Source organism: Neopsephotus bourkii, unplaced genomic scaffold, assembly GCF_033783945.1.
Source record: "Neopsephotus bourkii isolate Nb327-2 ecotype Australia unplaced genomic scaffold, CSIRO-AGI_Nbou_v1 NB_994, whole genome shotgun sequence".
In the NCBI taxonomy this organism is placed as follows: Eukaryota; Metazoa; Chordata; class Aves; order Psittaciformes; family Psittacidae; genus Neopsephotus; species Neopsephotus bourkii.
In genome coordinates, this window is record NW_026901486.1 from 4192948 (window position 1) to 4216087 (window position 23140).

General features: G+C 41.2%; 1 protein-coding gene across 4 annotated transcripts in view; it reads right to left on the reverse strand.

The window, feature by feature from the left end:
• Positions 1-21946, reverse strand: part of ZFYVE28 (zinc finger FYVE-type containing 28) — a 150350-nt gene extending 128404 nt beyond the window's left edge. For 3 of the 4 annotated variants that reach the window (XM_061359835.1, XM_061359834.1, XM_061359832.1), the window contains exon 1: positions 21627-21945. In XM_061359835.1, coding sequence (XP_061215819.1) covers positions 21627-21665 — 39 coding nt within the window. In that variant the 5' untranslated portion in view covers positions 21666-21945. Of the gene's footprint in view, positions 1-21626 lie in introns of all 4 variants that reach the window. The other variant, XM_061359833.1, reaches the window with a different exon arrangement.
• Positions 21947-23140: the final 1194 nt, after the last annotated feature.

The window sequence follows — 23140 nt, forward strand, 5'->3', positions numbered from 1 at the left end:
GCTCCAGAAAAAGATCACAGAAAGATCATCTGACTTTTAAACCAAAAGGAAATGGAACCATGAGTGAGAATACTGTAATAATTTTCTTCGCTGTCAAATACCCATGCCTTTGAGTAGGTTCCATGTGGGTTTGACCCCCCCAAAGCAAATGCCTAAGCTGAAATTCAACCAGTTCGAAGAATAACAGCTTCGATAATGCTGTGAAAGTTCTCAGTGGCGCTAATTTAATATCAACCTTTTTGTGCAACATCAACAGCCAGAAATTTTAATTGCTAATTACAGAGAGTACCAAAAAGTACAAAGTCAGAAAGCATCAGGTGAAAACAAATTGTGCCTGCACGGCTCTATTTTCTTTTCTCCTGTTGAAACTTACTCTGTAAAAATGTTTTGTATCAGTTTTACTCAGCGGTAGGATTCCTCCCTATTCATTAGTACATATTTAAGAAAGGCAGATCTTGCTTCTGAGGTTATGTTTCTCAAAAGAAACTTTTAGAATAAGGAGAGAAGTCCAAACAACTCTTCTGGTTTGGGTTTTTAGTAAGCTGTTTTCCCTAAAGTGCTTTATCATCATCCCCATAAAGGTGTTGGAGATTTTGTGTGACTCGCCTAGAAATAGTGAAATCTGTTACAAAACCCAAGACCAGGGTTCAAGAATTTCTGGTTTCTACTCCATGTACAAATTCAGTAGTTTTAAACCACAGCACAGCAGTAGCTTTAGCTCTTTCCTAGAGAAAGCAAAAGAGCGTAAAAGACCCCACATTGAAGAACACACTCTACCTTTAAAAAGAGGCTACAAATCCTTTCAAGCCCTCTAGCATTTACATAGTAATCAGACTCATAGTAAAGCATTTTTTCCCTAATGTCTAATCTAACAGAAGGTTAATTTCAATTAGACATCAGGAAAGACTTCTTTACTAGGAGGATTATAAGGCACACGTTGCTCCATCCCTGGGAGTGTTCAAGGCCAGGTTGGATGGGCCTTGGAGCAACCTGGTCTAGTGGAATGCGTCCCTCACACTGTTGGATTGGAACTGGATAAGCTTTGAGGTCCCTTCCAACACAAACCATTCTATGATTCTATACTATACAGAAAAGCTGTTGATGCCAAATTCAATGTATGTAGCATTTCCAGCTAGATTTCAGAGGGATTGCCCACCTGTAGGTACCAACAGCAACAAAACCCCATTCAGTAATTAACACAAACCAGTGCATATTTCAACAGTAGACACAAACTGTCTAAATAGAAGATGAAATGTTCCTTCCAGAAAAAAAAAACAAAACCACAACACAACACTGGCATTCAGTGAACAGAACCATGTATAAGCAGCTTTTGCTTGTTACATGTCACATGACAGATCACACTGTGATCAAGTCACTTCTAAGTGGCAAGATGCATGCATTAATGGTCTATCACCACATTTGCTACAAGTTACACAATGTCTGTATAGTTCAAAATTCCAGGCATACTGCAGTCCCTCAAATATCAGAGAATAAAGTCCCATTTTAGTCATTTGTGATCACACATATCTGTAGGAGCAACAAGCTTTTGGGCTTGGGGACTCTGTCAGGTCTATAACAAAGCTCTGTAGAGCTTGGTTGGAAGACTCAGGAGATATCATCAAACTTAAATTTTATTTCTCCAAAGGAGAACAATGAGGGAGAAAAGACATTGCAATTGAATGATCTGGGGCAGCGGAATGTTGATGTCTGGATTTCTTCACTTTGATTATAAAAACCCAATCATTCAGGATAAGAAGGTAACACACAAAAATACATCCACATGGCCTGACCTTGTCAGTAAGAGGCCTTTAGCTCTGTACATGTATCAGTAGAGAGATTCTAACCAGCTATAAAAAAGTGATGCTTAATTAAGCAGACATGAGAAAAAAATAGAAAAAAAGAAAAGACAATTTATGAGTACTCTTTATCTCCATCTGCTGCTCAGCTAAACATTTCAGAGAAGAATAATAATTCCAGAAGATATTAGTAGAAATCTGTTTCATAATAAGTTTATGTATCTACAAACCTTAATTTACCCACTTCTTCTACACACTGTTTAAGCAATGCAGTATATATTGATGATAATTTGGTAGGTTATTCTGCTTATTCAGTTCTCACCCACAACCATCTCTATACCTGTGAATATATACTATTAAAACAGGTGATACACACACACCAAAGCTGGTAAAGACTCATAGGCAATAGGAGAATCTATACCCAGTTCCCTGTAGTCTTTGCTACCTGTACGAACTCCAGGCAAAAACAGATTTGTGCAGATATTCAAGCTGCTGGAAACACTTCAAAGAAATCAAAACTGAGACACTCCCCCCCCCACACACACTTAAACTGATTCTCAGCAACATTGTTCTAAAACTCTATGTTGGTTTATAGTGCCTAGTAACAGGCTTCTGCTGCTACAATACAAAAGTGACATTCACGTTTCTACCTGTTGTTATTATATCTGTATTAAAACAGTTAAAACACATTCCTAAAGCCTACTAAAATCTGCACTTAACATGCTAAATAGTAAGACTGGAAAAGTGGTTTAAGAGTATATTTTCAGCTGTTTCCAAAAGTTACCTGGTTCCTCGGTGCATGTCTGGATGTATATAATTTCCTCTAATATTTCTAGTAAGTAAAAATCCATATGAAAATTGACATGTTGCAATTAGAAGCTATTTTTTTTTGCAGTTTTTTATATGTTAAGAAACAGAACATGCTAATTATTAAACTGCTGTTAGACATCCAAATATTTCTGTTTTATAAATTATCTCAGAACGGTTAGGTTGGAAAGGACCTTAAGATCATCTAGTTATGAAAGTTTCTCCATGGAAAAATTTGTTCAGACAACTAGTGACAGGCAACAGTGCTTTTCAGCTAGCAATGACGTACTACAGATAGTAAAGGAACAGTGAGAATATTTGATTAGAAGTATCATTCCCTGCTGAACTAGTTCAGAAGTATTTCATGTCTGGTTGGCGACACACACATGCAGAGGCACCTCCACTTAAAATCTGCATCCAGCTCGTGAACTAAGCATTTTTTTAAATTAATTACTATATTGGAGACTAATTACTTAAAGGAGATTTCCATGGGTAACTATTAGAAAAACACCTTTGAGAACAGCTAAAGCTGTTCGACCTCATGGCTGAAGTTTAGAGAATCTGCTTCTGCACATCACAGCAACTCCACCTGATGCTGCAGAATTGAAAATACTTCAATTGGCTGTACCAAAGCTACGAGCTGCATGAGGGATGCCATGCAACGATTAGAAAAGCTACTGACATCTCAGTCCCTGGGCAGGTCGAGCATACAGCTGTATATATTTCTTGTTAAAGAAAGAAAACAATAACTAGGCATGCCTGGGTCCAAATAAAGGAAAAGGTAAATAACTACATTTCCAGGCATTGTGTCCCATTACTGACCTTTTCTAGTCATATTGGAGAAAGCCTGCCCAGAGGAAAAAACAAGCATATATAGAATCAAAGAATAGTTAGGGCTGGGAAGGACCTTAAGATCATCTAGTTCCAGCCCCCCTGCCATGGGCAGGGACACCTCACACTAAACCATGCCACCCAAGGCTCTGTCCAACCTGGCCTTGAACACCGCCAGGGATGGAGCATTCACAGCTTCCCTGGGCAACCCACTCCAGTGCCTTGTCACCATTACAGTAAAGAACTTCTTCCTTATATCTAACCCGAACTTCCCCTAAGTTTTAACCCGTTAGCACTTGTCCTGTCACTACAGTCCCTATATCTATCCCAAAGTCTTAGCCAGCTCATACCCTCCAAAAGCTGGGCATGAAGTTTTTTCTTTTACCACCAGTGAAGTTAAATATAGAGTTCCCTTTGACTTGCGAGAGGACTAAGATAACACTCCAAGTATGTATTTCTTCATTTGTTTAGCACAATTTAACACTGAATTATGGCAGATCTAGTCTTGTTGGAAGAAAGGAATAAGCCATGATTCCTAAGAAATCTGATTTTCTGAAAAGGCTGATCTGACCATTTTAATGCAGTTCAGAAGAAAATTAAATTTATGAAAAAAGTAGATAAAAAGACATTCCTAAAAAAAAAAAAAAAAGAAAAAAAAGAAAGAGAACTACATTTTACCCTAAATTGGTTGAAGGGAAAAGTGTAAGTGAAGTGGAACCCATAGGTATTCAAATTTGGGATTAGTACTTTGTAACCAGACCAGTTCAGATCTGAGAGGCAAACTTCAGCATTCTTCATATGACAAACTGAGGTCTCTGCCAGACCATGTTGTCAATTCAAGTTGTAACTTGAGTCGTGTCCCATTCTCAGAAGACTTTTTGCCTGAGTTCACCAATTCTTTACAAAAAGCTGCTAGAAGTATCAGTTAAAACTCAGATACAGCTGATGTTTTAGAAGAGTGAGGTAATGGGAATACAACAGGGGCTAATCCTGTGGCCACCCCACCTCTGGCAGTGTTCAAGGCCAGGTTGGACGGGGCTTTGGAGCTACCTGGTCTAGTGGAAGGTGTCAGCAGGGGGTTGGAACTGGATAAGCTTTGAGGTCCCTTCCAATGCAAACCATTCTGTGATTTTACAATCAGCATTATGAATATTCTCTACTGTCAGGCTTATTGGAGTTTTCTTCTTACAGAACAACATGATTTTAGGAAAGGTCAGAAACTGGAAGAATCCCGTATCGCATACACAAACTCTTAAAATTATTGCTATGATGCATGTCCATTCTCTGATGTCTCTACAAGTTTAAATAAAACAATTATTTTATGTGCAAAACCCAAAAGTACCTCTTATGAAGAAAATAATACTACTTCAAATGCTGAGAGCCAGTTCCTTATCTCACTTCAGGAACTCCAAGAGGAGTATTCACAGAAACTAGACTTGCAGGAATGTGACTTGCCCTGCTTAGGAGTCAGCAGAGAATAGGAGACAAGAGCTCTTCTAGGTGGCAAGTCACACAAAAAATTAACTACAGATGCTACAGACTGTCTCCCACAGAAGTGTCTTTCACTTCCTTGATGTGGGAAGCAGACTAGCTTCACTAGGCTAAAGTTAGCTTTTGAGTAGCTTTGCAATACCTCTTCCCTTAGGAAAAGGAGGCTATGTTTCTCCTTCTCTGCAACTCTTGTAAAGCCTACATAATTGCAAATACTCTCAGACTGTTTGCAAACGGAAAAGATAGAAAATGTCAATATAGTTTTGTTCTATAGCTTTATGGTTTTAGAAAATAAGGTGTGCTTTCTGACAACAGCACACAGACATTAAACAGGAGCCTGGCAGAGGCTGTAGCAACCTGGCCCCAGGCTCTTCTCACATGCAAACATCTCCAAAGGAACTACCTACAAAAAGGTAGAACACTTGAACGAATTCTTCATTAACTTATGGGTACCTTCTGGAAGCTTCTACTGCCATACTACATATGAATAAATAGCTCCACTCTGGACTTCAGCTACTTTCATTATAGAAAGCAAACCATAACCTTCTCTTCAGGGAAAACTTCCTCTTTAGAGACTCTTCTAAGAATAGCCTAAAGCCTATCCAACATCTCTTGAAAAGGAAGCCTGTCAGTATGCCACAATACATATTTTAGAAACCAAAGCAGACCACAAACTAGATCAGCAAACGTGGCTATATTCAAAGTATCCAGAGTCACAGCTTCTGTGTAAAAAACCTGTTTTCCCAGAGGAATTTTCCCCACCAAAACTGACGATTCCTCATTTAAAAACCTTACACCATGTACACACACAGAAATCTGGCAAGACTTAGAATGAAATAGAATTAACACTTCTGCAAGGTGTACAGGTATCAGCCACTGAAGATGAAAAGTTACCTGTCAAAACCTGTCCTTCCTCAACACAGGATAAAAAAGTAAAAAAAAATGCTTTGCCTTTTTATTTTCACATTTTAAAAAAAGAAAAAATAAAAAACATTAATTTTATCATCTCATTCAATAGCTTTCGTTACTTCATGTGTATTTAGGGTCTCTCTCAGGTCTCCATTCATCTGCTTTTGGCCTGAGGCAATCTCACTCAATATGGAAGAATGTAAGGGTTTTAGTTGTGCTTTATAAGAAGTTATTGGATCTATAAGCTTGGAAGCATTCATTTAAAATGGACTCCATTTCACTGATAAGCCTTAATGATGTTCTGTTGCCAGAAGAGTAATCCAATTTCTGAAACTTTGTCCTGCATCCCTGAATACCTAGCTGCAGTAGGTAGCATGTTTCCAGCAGGTAAAGGGAAGTGATCCTTCATTTCCAGTCAGCACTAATGAGACATCTGGAGCGCTGGGTCCAGTTCTGGACTTCCTACTAAAAGACAGGCATGAACATACTGGCAAGAGTCCAGCAAAGGGCCACAGAGATGATTCAGGCCTCAGAATATTTGTCATACTGAGACAGAGAGAACCAGAACAGCTCAGCATGGAGAACAGAAAGCTCAGAGTAGATGTTACCAATGTGAATAAATATCTGATGGGAGAGTGCAAAGGAGACTAGGACAGACTTGTCTTAGTGATACCCAGTCAGAGCAAAAGAGGTAATGGATACAGACTGAAATACAGGAAGCTTCATCTGAACATCAGGAAACACTTTTCTGATGTAAGCATGACTGAGCACTGGCAGAGGTTGCTCAGAGAGGCTAGGGGAGTCTCCATCCTTGGAGGCATTCAAAACATGACTAGACATGGTCCTGAAAAGCTGAGGGGGACGGACTGGACAGTCTCCACAGGTCCCTTCCAGCCTCTCATCCCTTCTACAATTCTGTGATTTTTGCACAGCTGCAAATCCATCTGTGGTGTACATAAAGCTATAATGTAATCAACAGCATCACCCAAAGTTACACACTTCTAAAAGGACACAGCAGAGGAAACTCCCATGTGCTTTGTTAGTGTCACTAGTTACCATTACAGTATTTTGAACACACTGAAGAAACACAAAGAAGGCTTGACATATTAAAAAGAATTATCATTGTACATCAAGAACAACATTCACTTATAAAAACAAATCACAAGTTGCTTATGGCTCCGTTGTGCAGTCTTGAGTGCCTGCAACACACTATTTCACAACCTGCTGTTTCTCATAAATTAAGGAAGGTCAGACTGCATCAGCAGATGAGAAGTAACCCAAATGCTCACAAACAGCCCACAGCATTGGCAATAAAACTGGCCACACAGTTCTCCAGCCTGACCTGAACCAATGTCCCAGCATGACACCAGTAATTAGTCTGTGGCTGAAGATGAAGCCCCCAGATGACTCCTAAGTAACCAAATCCTGGAAACTTGTGATCATAAGGCAATAAACTGGCAGTTCCAAAGGGGAATAAGTCTTCAGCTTTTCTCCCCAGTTTATTAAACAGCATTATCATTTGCCTATCATACAGAACTAATTCTCACACAACTCCTAGTGGATATGCTATTCTTTACTTTTCAGCCGGAACTTCAGTGAACTTACAGCAACTGCTGCGAGTTTCCTTTTCAGGAGAGGTACAGTAGAATAATAGATACAAAAGGTCTGACTGCTTTCCCTAAGGATCTACCATTCTATTTAATGGGCTGTAGAGCAGTATAAAGCACCTGGATACTTAATCTTCCTTTTTGGATATTCATACCATTAATCTATCACCAGAAATGTACAAAGCTCATTTAAATATGATTATGAGGCTGCAGAGGGTGCTCCAACACTGATTATAGACAGTTTCTATTCAATTCCCCACATTCCTCAACAAATCCATCACTGATTTTCCAGAAGTAATTAAAATTTGGAAATAACTTTGAAGGCAGGTTAGAGTCCACCCAACACCTTGTTTTATCCAGAAAGGTGACATGAATGGCACAAAAATCTTTTCATCCCACCAACAGAAAGTGTTCTGAGTGGGAATAACATTCAGGAAGGCAGCATTTAGGAAGACTGCCTTTTCCTGCACCCAAGATATGAAATACCTAATTGCTCCACATGGATCCAATGGACTGGAAATGGGGAAATGGGTACATAGATATAGAAACACACTTAAGTATCATCATCCATATTACTCCTAAGATGCTAAAGCAAATAGCCTCCCTAGAAGAAACTATGGTGCTTTAAGAGCAGCAATGCTTTTAGCTCTTTTTGTGACCACTCAACACCACACTAAAGCTCTCCCAGCACAGAATACAGTGAGTTACAGACACTTTCACTGATGGTGCTTTACTCTGGGTAGTGTGGGAAGAGGAATACACAAAATAAAAGTGCCTCTACTTGAGTATCCCAGATCTTACTTTTCTATTGAGCAGTGCAGAAGTTTTGTTTGCTGGCTTTCAAGTAATCAAAGAGTACATAAAAAGAAAAAACACCAAAAACCACAACTTCAGCTAAAGCTAAACACCAGAATGTATACTTCTCTTCTTACTTACAGTTCTTCAGTCTCATTCCAACAAGTACACAGTGAAAAATGTTACGCTATCTGACAATGTGCTGAGTTTGTACAGCAAGGTTTTGGTAGTGGGGGGCTATGGGGTGGGTTTTGTGAGAGATGCCAAAGCTTCCTCTGTGTCCCATAGAGCCAATGCCAGCCGGCTGCAAGATACACCCACTGCTGGCCAAGGCTGAGCCCATCAGCAGTGGTGGTAGTATATCGGTGATAACATAGTTAAGAAGGGAGAAAATAACTTGCTGCATGACAGCAACTGCAGCCAGAGAGAAGAGTGAGACTGTGCAAGAGAAACAGCCCTGCAGACACCCAGGTCAGTGCAGGAGGGCAGGAGGTGCTTTCAGGCACCAGATTCCCCTGGGAAGGCCTCATGTTGGAGCAGTGTGTGAATGACTGTCTCCTGTGGAAGGGACCCCAGCTGGAGCAGGGAAAGAGTGTGAGGAGTCCTCCCCCGGGGAGGAAGGAGCAGCAGAAACAACAAGGGATGAACTGACCACAACCCCCATTCCCAGTTCCCTGTGCTTCTAGGAAGGAGGTAGTAAAGTTAAGCCTGGGAAGAGGGGAGGGTTAGGGGGGTAAGTGATCTCTCCCTGTCCTTAACTCATCAGGCTTTCACTGTATTTTCTTTCCCCTGTCCAGCTGAGGAGGGGGAGTGATAGAACAGCTTCGGTGGGCACCTGGCTTCTAGCCAGGGTCAACCCACCACAACTGCCATTTAAGTATATTAATTCTGAGCCAGCTGATGAAAATTAAATAGAAAGAAGGCTTTAAAAGGCTTTGAAATTAATACCTTCCAATAGTGTAATTAGTTGATCCTTCACTTTACTGGCTCCAAGCCCCAAATTAGCAAGTTCTAAGTTTGACAATTTATGTATATTGAACTTGAAACAGAGCACACAATAGTGCATTAACCAAATGCCTGCACAATTCTTTCTGGAAAGAACAGCTAGCTCAAAGCATCAGCTCAAAGAGTGAAACCCCTGCCCTTTACATAGCTCATTGCCTTGTCTCACTACTGCAGAACTTTGCTTCCAGCAAATATTATCTGTGCCTTTGTCACTGCAAGATTACTTGCATTAACATTTTATACAAGGTCTGCTCTTTCACGTTACCCAAAAATACCTTTGGGTGAGACTGTTTTATGGTAAAGAACTGAATCAAAAGTACAACTCAGTCCCACATGACTTCCCCTGGGTTTTCAACTGCTCTTTGCATTACAGGAACTAACATGTTTCCTACAAAAGAAAGAGCAAGAGAATAGGTGCAATTTGGACTAGGTTTTCATTTTATCAGTGTTGATATTATGAATACAACATAAAACAGAAGCTCTAGAAACACTGAAGATGCAACTCCATCATTGGTACAAGGCAACATACAGACTATACTGACACCAAAACAGGAGTAACATGCAGTCCCTCTCCCCAGTTAAGCTGAAAACTGCAAAATTACATGAACGAAGTAAGCAGGTTTCCACCAGTGTTTGAAAGCTGATCCAATTCAAAACATGCCCACACAACATCCAGTACTAACAGTGGCGATTTAAGACAGGAGCACATGGCTGTAAATTGAGCATTTCTGCACTTTCTGTACTGTCTTGGTTGACTTAAAATTCACAAGGAGAACTCACAAAGATTCTTGGTAGGAGTTATATGCTGTGACCAGAGGAGAAAAGTGAATACACCTCTCTCTGCTCTGAAGGGATCAGTACTGCACTAATACATTTCATCGTATCTTACTTTGTAGGAGATTTAGATTGTTACAATAGTAAAGTTACCTAATAAGCACCAAAAGACAGGAGTCATGAACAATATATGGTAATAGAGTTAGTTCCCAGAGTTGTGATATGGAGTAACTAAAACATATTCTATCAGAAGAGCTTGCAGCAAACAGGTTCAAAGGTTAAGTTTAGTAATTACTGATAAAACTTTTATCCACCACTGTAAACATTATATACATCATAGATGCCACTGTGATTTAAGAGACACATTTAAGAGAAACTTCTAATTCCTCTTTTATTATGTGGCATTTATCACAGCAATTTCAATTTACGCAAACCAAACATGCTGCAAGCAAAATACTTCACCTCAATAAAATGGATTTTCTGTACTTTGCACTTGGGACTCATGGACAGCTATTGACCTGGGGGCCACTCCCCAGCCTCCCAATCACAACAGCCTTTCAGTAGATGAAAACCTTTTTTTCCTCCTCTGGGAGCTTTGCACGTCAGTATAAACCAGTGAAGGCACCACAAGGGGGAGATGAGACAGACCGACCTGACTGGAGGCATGGTTAGTGCAGCACTGGTTTAAACATGACCAACAGTTGAAAATCACCATTACCTATCTCCCATATGTTCACATTTATAAGCAAGAGTTGGACAGTGAATCTTAACATATGGCAACAGTAAGTTTCACTCCAATATTCGAATAGCAAAGTACATACAATCTGGTCCACTGCTTCATCTGAAAACGTTATTGCACAATAACCTAAACTGAAAAATAATCTCATATAAAGTAGAGGATGAGAAGAAGCTGTGAATAAGAAAAAAATGGTTAATAAACTCCCAAATTAAGCTCTTCCAGCTAGTTTAGCTATTGGCTTACATTTAAGGGCACTGAATAATCTCATGTCATCTTCATGCCTCAGTCCCTCGTTTGAAAGCTAGGAAGAATAAGTATTTGAAAGATGCACAGATGATACACACATTTTGGATCACACACAACACACAGGCACACAGATACATATACATATATATATATACACACACACACACAATAAGAGAGAAAGGAAGAGAAATAACTATAAAAAGAGCTAGAACCACCCTCACAGGATTTCATTGCTTGACCAGACTGATAACAAATAACTCCAGGCTTAAGCAAAAATGACGCTTAGCTTTCTTATGTCACAACTAATGTTTCCAGTAAAAAGGCTGCCACCTATTAACTCTTCAGGAGCACTCATGAAGTATTATTTATGACAGTCTTACACAGTTTATATTTTTTCAAAAAGCATTAGTATCTATCAGATACATATTTTTTCTAAACTAATCAAAAAGCTCATTAAGCACAGATGGAGTCAGGTCAATTTAAACAATGGATTAACTCTGTTACATGTAGGAAAGAAAAGCAACGAGGAACCTTCAAACTCACCTACATTTATTTCTTCATACAGTATATAATTTGTTAATACACTATGTACTATATATCAGAACCGTAGGCTATATATGTGGGTGTATATCTGTACATATAGATTGATATACATATAAGTACATCAAGAAGTTAACAGAACACTTGTAGAATAAAAATTCTTTTGAGTATTTTATGCTCAGAAGTATGTCATGGCTTTTTAAAGATGCAGTTATTTTTCTAAAAGATGCATCTTGATTCCATATCTAAAACCACTTTAAAATTCAGAGGTATGGTTATTTTAATATTAACTTACAGGTTTCTTGTTATCAACTACACCCATCACTGCCTACTCTGAAAGTGCCAGACAGTAATTCTCAACGTTCAATAGCAAAAGAAGAAATCAACTGAAAAAAATATATACAGCTGAAGACTAAGGCTTTTTTAAAGGAACTGTCAAAGGAAACACTGTGGCTGATTAATTGAGAAAATAGTCCTTTAAAAATAACCAGACAGAAAGCGTCAAGGAATATATGCTCTGAAATAAAGACAAATGCCCAATAACGAGCCTTGCCTCCTTGCCTCTTCTACTGAGAGAACTGGAGAGAAAAAAAAGCCTACTGCCTCTCTACTTCAGTACCTGTCTTCCTACTGTCACCACTACTGTCAAGTATAATATTTGTCAAGTATTCTGACTGAAATCAAGATGGCAAAAAATAAATAAATAAATTGTAGCAAGTCTGCAATGACGTGCAAAACACCCCACTCCCCCCACCTCCCCCCCCCCCCAAAAAAAAGATCTAGGGGGAAGTAATCATAGAATAGTTAGGGTTGGAAAGAACCTTAAGATCATCAAGTTCCAACCCCCCCCCCCCCGCCATGTTTTTGTTAGGGAAACAAACTATTGCAAACAGTGAACAAAACTGGCACATGCAGAGAGGTATAAGATAGCCTGATTTAAAAAAAAAATACATAAAAATTAAAAACCCCAACAATACAAAATCCACAAATGAAACCCCACAAAATCAAAAGCCAGCCTTACTGAAACCTATTTGCTCTGGACAGAATTCATCTTCTTCAAATACATTCAATTCACTGCTTAGACAAAACAATTAGCAAAAAAAATGATCAAAATACAGTTAAACTCCAAAAATGTCCTTCCATAAAACGCCTCCAACACCCCCAATCTGAAATCTGAAGCCAGATTCTCCAACATAAGCACATCCGTTCTGAAAAAAATGCTCCATAATCGCTTCAATATGAAGAAAATATTAACCGAATCAACAGTTGCACCAGTGAATACCTGCCAGTAAACAGTAAATACTTTTTAACATAAGGTACATCAAATAAGCTGCTCTCTTCCAATGACTTGCTGCTGATAATGACATAACATGCTTATGCTCACTTTTATACAAAAATTTTAAGACAGCTATGAAATAAAAGAACCCTCTGTTACCTGTAGTCTTCAAAAGAGACTTCCAGAACTGGCCACACTCACCAGCAGAAGCATACATGTCAAATAGAAACACACGCTAAAAAATGTGAACAACACAATACTTTTCAATCCTCTTTACAATCACCCAATGGAGCCTATGTACACACTTGCAAAAATGCAATACATTTCACTCATGGCAGTATATATCCTTACAGGATCTACTCATGTAAACATGCAACCAACCATTTTTAAGGTTGAACATCCATTACCAAGGGACACTGGAAAACCTAGTTTCCATTTCCACTTCATCTCACACACCTCAGTGAGGACATGCAAGATTATTTAAAATACAAAGCAAAATAAATCATGGGTTCAAGATGAGATTTGTTTGATGACCCTTTGCTTTTTTTTTTTTCCTGCTCCTTACATATTAACCTTTCTTTATTCTACAAGATTCTTCCATCCATTTTGCACCATAAAATGATATAATGGTAACTTCATCAAGGTATTTTCATATGGCTGTCAACTAGATTGAGTGTACTTGTCCAGCTTTTCAACAGAATACTTTAAAAAGACATTAAATACTATGTTCAGTAGTGCAGGCACTCTATACATATGAATCTTGAAGATAAAGTAAAAGCAAATAGTGTTTTGAGAGGATTTGGAAGGTTTTACAGGAAGCATGCTGATACATTATCATTCATATGGTAAGAGCACACAAAGTCCAGTAACTGGACTAAGACAGCAGGGTGAAATTTCAATCAGGAAATTGGTGCTTACAAAAGTAGAGAAAGAGGCACTGATATGAGAGCCTATACCATTCCTAGGAAACATTCCTAGCTGACAAACATACAAAAGCCTCTTAGAGTCAAACATACAAGACTCTTTTCACGCCAGTTCCTTTCATGGAAGGAAACAATAACATGGACAAAGTGGGGGTTTGAACATCTGATGAACTTCAGAATGTCAGGAAACATTTCCTACGTTGATAGGCTTACAAGGAAGGTGAGAATTGGAAGAATGCAAAGCAGAAATGCAGAATGCCCTGAGCATCCAGTTAGTTTAGCTTCAACCACCCATAATTCTGAGATCAAAGTGCCAGTGGATGGCAGGAATTAACACATTCCAGCATAAATACCACCAAATTTAAACTGACCTGTGTCCCATTTGAAAATAAAGAGCACATGTTTTTAAATAGTAGGAGAGTAATACACTCAAACTATTTTTCTTGCATTTTTATGTAAGGCATTTTCTTCCATCCTATCTTCTTCACATCTCACCCCTTCAGTGTTCTTTTCCCCCCATCTGCTTTCCTTTCACTCATTCACCCAGGGAGGACAGGGTGGTGAATGCAGGAGAATCAGAATAAGAACCACCACTGATGTGATCAAAAAGATCAAGAATTGCCAGGCTAGAGGCTGGAGGAAATAAGACAAAAAAGTCACTGAATACTAGAGAGAAGGCAAGCCCTACAGCCTGCAGGGCAGAACAGAGACACACAGATAGGATGTAGGAAGTAAGTCTGACCCTCATCACCAAAATAAATAAATAAGAGCAAGACCTTTCAGTTATGGCAGCAAGGTATACTGAGACAGAAAGGCTGTACCTTTATGTTGTTCAAGTCCCAAAACTCTTTCCCATATCCTAAATCTAGACTTCTATGAAATGCATTACAACCTATATATCACTCACCTGTTTTCAAATAGGCAGCTGATACTGCCTTAAACCATATCCTATTACACTGAGCTATCCACAGCCCCCGGTTAAGTGCTTTGCTTTCTTTAGCTGACTTAAGGATAGCTCAAGTTTATAGGATTCAACAGCTTCAGCTAGCATGGAACACAGCAATTCACTTCCTGAGTGCAAGCAGGGAACATCATGGCCATTATGCCACGATCACCAGTTTGGAATTTTAGATACAATGAAGAGTTGTGATACTTTGTACTTTAATGATGAAAACAGTCTGAGCTCGAAAAGGTAAAAGAGATTCCAATTTAGCAGCATCCTCCAGTAAAATGACCAAGCTGGAGAAACTTGCTCTTTCTTCCTGAACTATGAAGGTTGGTCAGTCTTCAAACATGAGCCAAACAAACATACTCAGCCTGCAATTAACTTATTTCTAACATCATTACTTAAAAATAGCTTTACTGAATTCATTTAAATTAATGTTGCTGGCACAACCACCAGGAAAGCAGATCATGATAACTATTAAAGCAGTCAAATGAAGCACATCAAGATTATTTGCACTGTTTATTTTTCAGTTAGTTCAGTAAGGAAATACCATCTGTGGTCCAATGCTGAGGATATTTTTGGTGGGTTTTTTGTTTTGTCACTCTTCTAAAATAACTTAGGAAGAGTTAATTGTGATCTTTAAAAGTATTGTTTTCTAAATTCTATTAAGTACCACCACATGGGGAAGAGAAGAAGAGAATCTAAATGTTGAAACCAAGTTTCCAAGAGAAAGGATGGAAAATAGTCTAGAGGACAAGATGTATTAGGTCACACCAATGGCTGCTTGAAAAAGTTTATAAAGAAAACACTTGCCTCACTAGAATGAGCCTCAGCTTTAAGCACTATGAAGCTACCATTATGAAGTATAAGTGAATTGAAAACTGATTAGACATTTTGAGAAAGAATGTTCACAAGCTATTGAATTATAAGAGTACAATCTGCAGCTCAGCAAACTCCTGTGCTGCAGACTACCATAAGCTTAAAGCAAAGCCCAGGGGAAATATCAGTTTCTATTCTTCTCATCATTTTTCCCTAGGCATGCGTTATAGGACACAGAGAAAGCTAACCACCAGACATCACACAAGGCTAGATGGACCTGTGATCTGATATATGATGACTCTGCTCACAGTAATCTACATCAAAAATAAGTTCATAAAGGTGTATGTATTTCTCTCACATCAGAATAATTAAGAACAGCTGAGCAATTCTCTTATAGGTAACTGCAACAGTTTCTCACTTTCCTTCTTCAGATACAGGTAAAATCAAGGCTAAGAAACAACATGACTGCAGGTAATGGTCTTCAGCTAGCTGGAGAGCCAGAACAAAACAGTGAAGAATTATTAGTTTCCACACTTGTGTTCAAACCACTAGATGGTGCTTCTAAAATGAAGCAGCTCAGTGTGCAAAACTCAAACTGAATAATGTATGGACTTAGAATCATAGACTTACAAGTTGTCTTCCTCAGGACTGTTATCAGTAATGCTTATTACGGTGTTCAATCACTGCAGCCTCTGACGAGACACCAGTGACAAGAATAATTAAGCCAATAATTGAGATTAAAGAGCTGATCATGAAAATAGTGAGAATCTCCAAAATCTTCACTAACTGCTCTTTCCCCAAGTAAGAAAAATTCCTCATTCTTCTGTCTGAAAATCATTAGATATTAATATAAATATTGCATTAAATAACAACTTTTGTTCACAAACTGCTGTGCCCAAAGGCTTTGATCTCTGTATGGCACCAATAAAAAGAACATGCTACAAATAGCATTTACCCCTTCTTTCACTCCTCAGTCAAATAGTTTTCTCCAAGCCATTTTTTTCCAACACTGAACTCACTCCTCTTCTTTGAAGGAGAAATCCTTCACTTTTAAGATTTGGAGATCGTAGCTAAAATAAGATGCCAACTGCTTTCTACATATCGTAAAATCATCCTTCCTTTTTCATTCACTCCCTAAAAACTAGTCTCAAGAGTTGCTTGGCTATGTCGCTAGCTTTGTCCTTTTTAATTTCTGAACACCTCCATCCATCAAAACACTGCTTAAAATAATTCCCCCTCTTCCTGCATCTCATTCTACTGACCCAACTTTGAAAATGCTCTTTACAGTATGTTAAGCCAATAGTTGACTGTGTAATCTTTTTACTACCTTCCATTCTTCTAATGTTCAAAATTCTATTAATCATTAAAGATCCCTTCCTTTTCTACTTGAAATAGATTTTTCCTACAAATATTCCTGCAAGCATATTTTTTCTCTTCCTTGAAATAAAAAAGAATTTGACTATTTCCTATTGTATTTCCCATCTTTCACTTTGAGTCAGCTCTGCCACTAAGCAATGCCAACAATACTGCTGAGAAAGATGATTTTACATGCAGCTTTTCCCATTCACTCACCTCACCTAGGACTTGGTTTTTCTTTTTTTAAACACTTCTTGTGCAAAGTAATGCAGAAGCTCCAGGAAGTCATTTGATTATTTATTTGTTGCCACTGGCTCTCATTTTTCTACTTTATAGAGTTGCTCTTGATCCCCTAGGAATGCTCTCTCTTACTTGCATGAGATCTTCTTCCAAGATATCCATTTACTGTTTCTTGGTTTAAGCCTCTCTTTAAATTAGCATACCTGTCCCTTTGCTCAAAGGCCTTTAACAGCTACCCTTAGTAACAATTATTACCAGCTATGGCTTGCTTTTGTAAAATGCAAGGCAACCCTCAAAAAAATTAGAGAAAGACACCATGCACAAACACAGTACCTCTCCAGGCACTCCCACATTACTTATCCCTAAATGTTATTTCTGATTAGACAGCACCACTGCAGAACCATGTCAAAAGACAGCAAGAACCTCTTGGCTTGAGGTATCTCCTAATCCAGCTGCAGAAAGTAATGACTGAATTGAAAAAAGAAACCAATGAAAACTTCTTCAAAACGAATACCCAGAAATGTAGCAACTGCAATTCCGAGCATCTCCAGACACTCAAGGGGGAGAAGATGCATACCCTCTGAAGCAGGTACTCAGGTCTGCTGAGTACCTACTTCTCATAATCATTCACGCCTAGGCAGTAGTCGGGGCCATTTCAGTAACCTGTCTTCACATCTCCATGCAAGTTAGAACAGACACTCAGGGCTCAGCTCCACCTTAGTCAGTCTTGGAGCAGAGGGCTATTAAAGAAAAAAAACCTACACAAAACCTCCATGTTTATGCAAGCCTTGCTAGCATCATTTAACTGAGACAAAGAACTCACAAAGCAATACATTAACTACCAATGACTATGAATTTTGTGTGGATTACAGAACAAATTCTTCAACATTCACTGCAAGAAGTTTGCATTTTTTTACTATGCAAAAAAAATAGGAGCAAAAGACCAGGTTAGTGAATGCACAACTGAAATAATTACCTAAAAAAGGTTAGGTTCCATGCTAATAAAAAACAACACAAGAAAAGCCAAACCAAAACATATTTTATTCTCCAGGTAAAGATTTATTCAGCTTCACAAATGAAAACACAAAACAAGCAATATTTTTAAACCACTAAAAATGTTAAAAATGAACATACACTGAAGAGGTTTCAGTCTGTTCTGTTAAACAGCTTGAAAACATCTCAAAGTTGTGGTTAGAGGCCTGTCAAACACTAAACAGTTGTTTCAAACTACCAATAAACTCAAGCTCAATTTGGAAGAGCTGAGCTAGTTACCCAGCTTTTTTTCAAGCTGGTCTCTAGATTTAAACAGCAACATTCACGGGAATTGTTCTGAATACTTTGGATATCAAATGCATTTCAAACCTTCACAAAAACAGTCCAGTTCCATGTTTTTACTGGATGCTCAGATCTGCCTGCAAGCAGGTCCTGACCTGACACCTGTGGAATGTTTCAGCAGCAGAAGGTACAAGATAAATTCCCTGAAGTGACAGCAGAGATTTCTGTTATATCTTTGCAGACAGACAAATATTTTAATTTAGAAGGGATCATCCTTTGTCTCAGCCTCCAGTGTCCTGAGGAGGTCACACAGAGTTACTATTGTTCCAGTATGCTGCAATTCAACAACACTATTGCATCAAGTCACTCCTCTGCATTTTCTCCTGATTCAAAAGCAAACATCAGTCTCCCTCAGAAAACGTAATGAATTGAATCTGCAGTCCCCAAACGGAAAACCCATCTTACAGACAACACTTGCAAAACTAATAATCGATGTGGCACAAGAGGCTGGAAACAATCTTGTTCTTGCTCCATCTCCAGTACCTCAGTTCAAAGTCTGCCTCCTAGCAGCTACACGGAGCGCATCACTGCTATTCATTTCATCCTCTGGTTACCTCTACCATCAGCACTTGATCCCGTTTATTAAAATCCGGTGCATCAGCATACCTTAAGAACAGGGCTGGACAGGAAGAGCACTGACTGCACAGGGATCTAGGGAAGTCCTGCTGCTCTTGTGACATGCTCACAACATTAGTCAAGACTTCCACTTCCTACACCCGCATTCCCTCTCCCCTCCTTGGTATGTTTAGAGATGCAGCAGTTACCAAGTAAATATGTTTGCCTAGATGCAGATGCCTGCATCTTACAGTAATTTTATGATTATTCTGATGGTTCAATTTCATTTCCTCATCTCCCTCATTTACAAAGATTAAGCTGAATTAATTTACATATTTTGGGATTGGGTTTTTTTCTTAGGAGGAATCATGAAATAGATCCCCTGGGATTAGGCTAAAACATCACACTGTACTCCAAATTTGCTGCATTCTGATGTCATCCCCCCCTGCGTTCAGAAGTACCTCTGGCAGTCAAAGCCATAGGCCAAATGCCCAGTACCATCAAAATCTGCTGCCACGCAGAAATTCTATTTTATGGCAGTAGGACTTGGAATACTTCAGAAGAAGCCTTCCCCATTGTTGGAAGTAGCAAAATCTAACTGATAAAATGTACCTAGCATCCAGAATACCCAATGGAGGATTATAACAAAGCACCGTAAGTCACTAGTGATGAGAGCCCCCACCAGAATAAACACCATAAATATACAGAAAAGTCACCTTCAAAACACCTTATATTCAAACCCATTCCAAAATAGACTGTGAAACCACTAATCCGACAGACTCCCCAAGACAGGGAAGCAGGTGGTATACAAAACAGTCTCTAAATGTGAGCTCCTCCATCATACTTTCTTCCAAAAAAAGTGCTAATCAAACTTCTACGTATTTAATTATATTATCCATACCAACCCAATAGTCACATGAGGAAAAACACTTGTTTCTGAAGGAACACACTCTATTACAATTCAGTAGTAGACCATTCTGAATACAAGCACAACAATTATATAGTAAGCTACTGAAACTAGCAAAAAAACTACTTGCAAAGTACAAATATACAGTAAGAAGGACACAGTGCTGACTTTAGACTAACTGCATTAGATGCTACTGATCTGCAAGGCCCATTGCCATGCGACAGGCTTAGAAAGTTCCTTTATCACAGAAAAGTCCCAGAGAAGCAGATGCATACACTGCTCGATTCAGAGCCTGGATGCTGAACAGGCAGCAGAGAAAAAGGAACAGTATATCAAAAACTGAATTCTACCATAAAAAGATGAACTTTCCATTTGAAAGTACATTAACATGAAATTTATTCAATTTTTATAAAAATAGTGACAAAGCTGTATTGGCAATGATTTCTTCTGTGTTTAAGATCACCAGTATTTCTTTTTATTAACAGTTTCTTAGTTGTTCCTTGGCATAGCACATAAACAAGTAACAAAGTTCACTGAAAACTACCCGTAATTCGTTACTGTATTTTCAGTTTCTTCATAACTACATTATTTTCCTATCGGTTAACTAACAACAGTATCAGACAAGTGTGCGTTCTCCAACAGCACTCACCCGGGTTACAGCTACAGGCAAAACCCAGAAAGCCGGCATAACCTGAACTTTCATTTTGCAGTATCACCGCACCTCTTCAAAGAAAACGCACCAAAAAACCCCACTAAACATCAGCAATACTGGCTGTGATCCGGGAGAATGCACTGTGTGCAGGAGAGGCTTACAAAAGTAAGACTTAACACTATTACTTAAAACACAAGGTGAAATGGGCATTAGTAACAGACGGGGACAAAAATGAAATCAAATACTTCATAAAGTGAATAACTGGCTGCTGTAATGCCTGGGCAAAAAAAAAACGCAGATGCTGTAGATGTTCAAAACGAGTGATGCCCTTGATGTACGAGCCGAACGTCAGATGTGAGACAAGATCACTCTCCAGACAGTTGTTATTTAACTCGTGCCACAGAATGATAATTTTATTACAAAGCAAGCTATGAATCCTGGATTCCTTCCAAGAATTTCAGAGCGCGAAGAAAAGAGCGGAAAATACGCATCCACCGAGCACCATTTAACTACGTATTTAAGTTACGAAGTTTCTCAGGTGCAGGCGGGCAGCATTAACAGCAGACCGGGGACAACCGAACCGCCTGTCTCCGGATGCAGACCGCCGGGACAGCCGCCCGCAGTACGGCTGCCGAGACCCGGGCGAGGGAGAAGCTGCCCCGGTGCCCGCCGACAGCTCCACAGCCGCTCCGGAGGCTCCCGGGTGCCGCCGTGCCCCCCGGGCCGTGCTCTCGCCACGTCCAGCCCGCACCACGGCACACGCTCTGCTTTGTCATCTCTCCCGCCGCAGCGGGCGAGCGCTCCGCGCACACCGGTACGAGCTGCGCGCCCGCCCCGCTGCCTCTCACACCCCCGCGGAGCCGCCACCGGCCGCGGCCAGCACGACCCTGCCAAAGGGAACCGCACCGAGCCCCGCTCCGCGGCTCGCGGCTGAGCAAGGTACCGGTGCCAAACGACCCGCGGCTGCGCGCCGGGTCCGCGCTTCGACATCCCGACCAAACGGGGCGAGGGTGATCCCGGGTGAGGCGGCTGAGGTAGCGCCGGGCAGCGACCACCCGGCGACTCCTCACAACTTACCTTGGGTTTGTAGAGCCACTTTCGGAACCTGTTCATCATCCCCGCGGCCGCTGCCACCCCGCCGCCGCCTGCCGCTGCCACGGGGGCTACCGGCTCCCCGCCCGCACCGCTCGGGGGACCGGCGATAAGCCCTGCCTCTCTGCCGGGAGGGAGAGCTCGGACGGGTCGCAGCAGCAGCAGCAGCAGCAACCACTGCCGCTCCAGCCGGTGCGGGGCGCGCGCTCCCTCAGCGCAGACAGCGGCCGCCGGCACCGCGCGCTGCGCGCCCCGCTGACAGCCCCCAAAACATTGCGCGGCCGGCAGCAGCGCTCCCCCCACCCCTCCCACTCCGCGCATGCGCGGCGCCAGGCCCACGCTCTGCCTCCCCGCGGCCTCTCGAGCCCGCCACCAACCGGATGGCGGCCAGGGGGAGGAACCCTGGTGGACTCGCCCCGCCCACTCGCTGCTCATTTGCGTAACAGGCGAAAGGGGGGGAGGAGACTACGTGTCCCAACATGCCTCGCTGCTCAGCTGGGGACACCCTGCAGCGCGCCTTGGCGTGGGGCATGCCGGGATTTGTAGTCTTCTCCCCCGGCTGCTTTGAGCGAGGTCGCTTCGGGACAGGAAGCCTCTGCTGGTGACAGCCGGCCCACCCGAGCCCGTGACCACAGGGTGAGCGATTCACATCTGCTCCTGAGCGCAAAACCCGAGGAGGGGCGTAACGAATTGCCTGGCAACGGCGGCAAACAATCGCAGCCATCTTTCTTCCCGGCAGCGTAGTTCTTTGCCCCCGGTCGTGCCGTCCTGCAACACTGAAGTGGCCCCGCGGGAAAACTACAGCTCCCAGAAGCCCCCGCGCCTCTTGGCAACAGCGCTGGGCCGGTCCGCGCCACGCCGCTCGCGGCCGCAGCGGGGTCTCTCCGGCTGGACGGTCCGCGCCGCCGCTGAGAGAGGGGCGCCGGGGCTCGGCGGGGCTGGCGGGGGCAGCCAGGGGCAGCCAGGTACGGGGTCGGGAAGCGCCGGGCTGAAGGGCAGCTGCTCGTTCGAGGTTTACCCTAGGCGGCGGCTCCCGCCCCAGGGAGGTTGCACCGCTGCAGCTGCAACACTCCGGCAGGAGCGGCTGTAGCCGGCTGTGAGACCTCAAAACAAGGATGGGTGAAATGGGTGATGTGTGAAAGTGTCAGAAGGCCCCGGCAGGGTCTTCACTTGTTTATTGTGTGTTTATAAATACAACAGAAAAAGTCAACGGGGCCTGTATCGGTCTTTGCTCCCAGAGCTCTCATTAACTCTTGTGATTTAGGGCAGGCAGCCAGCCTTTGTGCCCTTTGGCTTACCGATCTCATAAATATAATGCACTTTATTTGCAGAGGGTTTTGCACAATTAATTGTTAAGTTCCACGAGATACCAGATAAATACTGTGTCGAGTAAAATATTTGCAGTAGGTATGCAAAACCAACCTTGACGTGCATGCAAATTAAACTTAAGATCCAGGCCGTAGCTCCTCAGGGTGAATGTTTTCCATCTGATGCTTTGC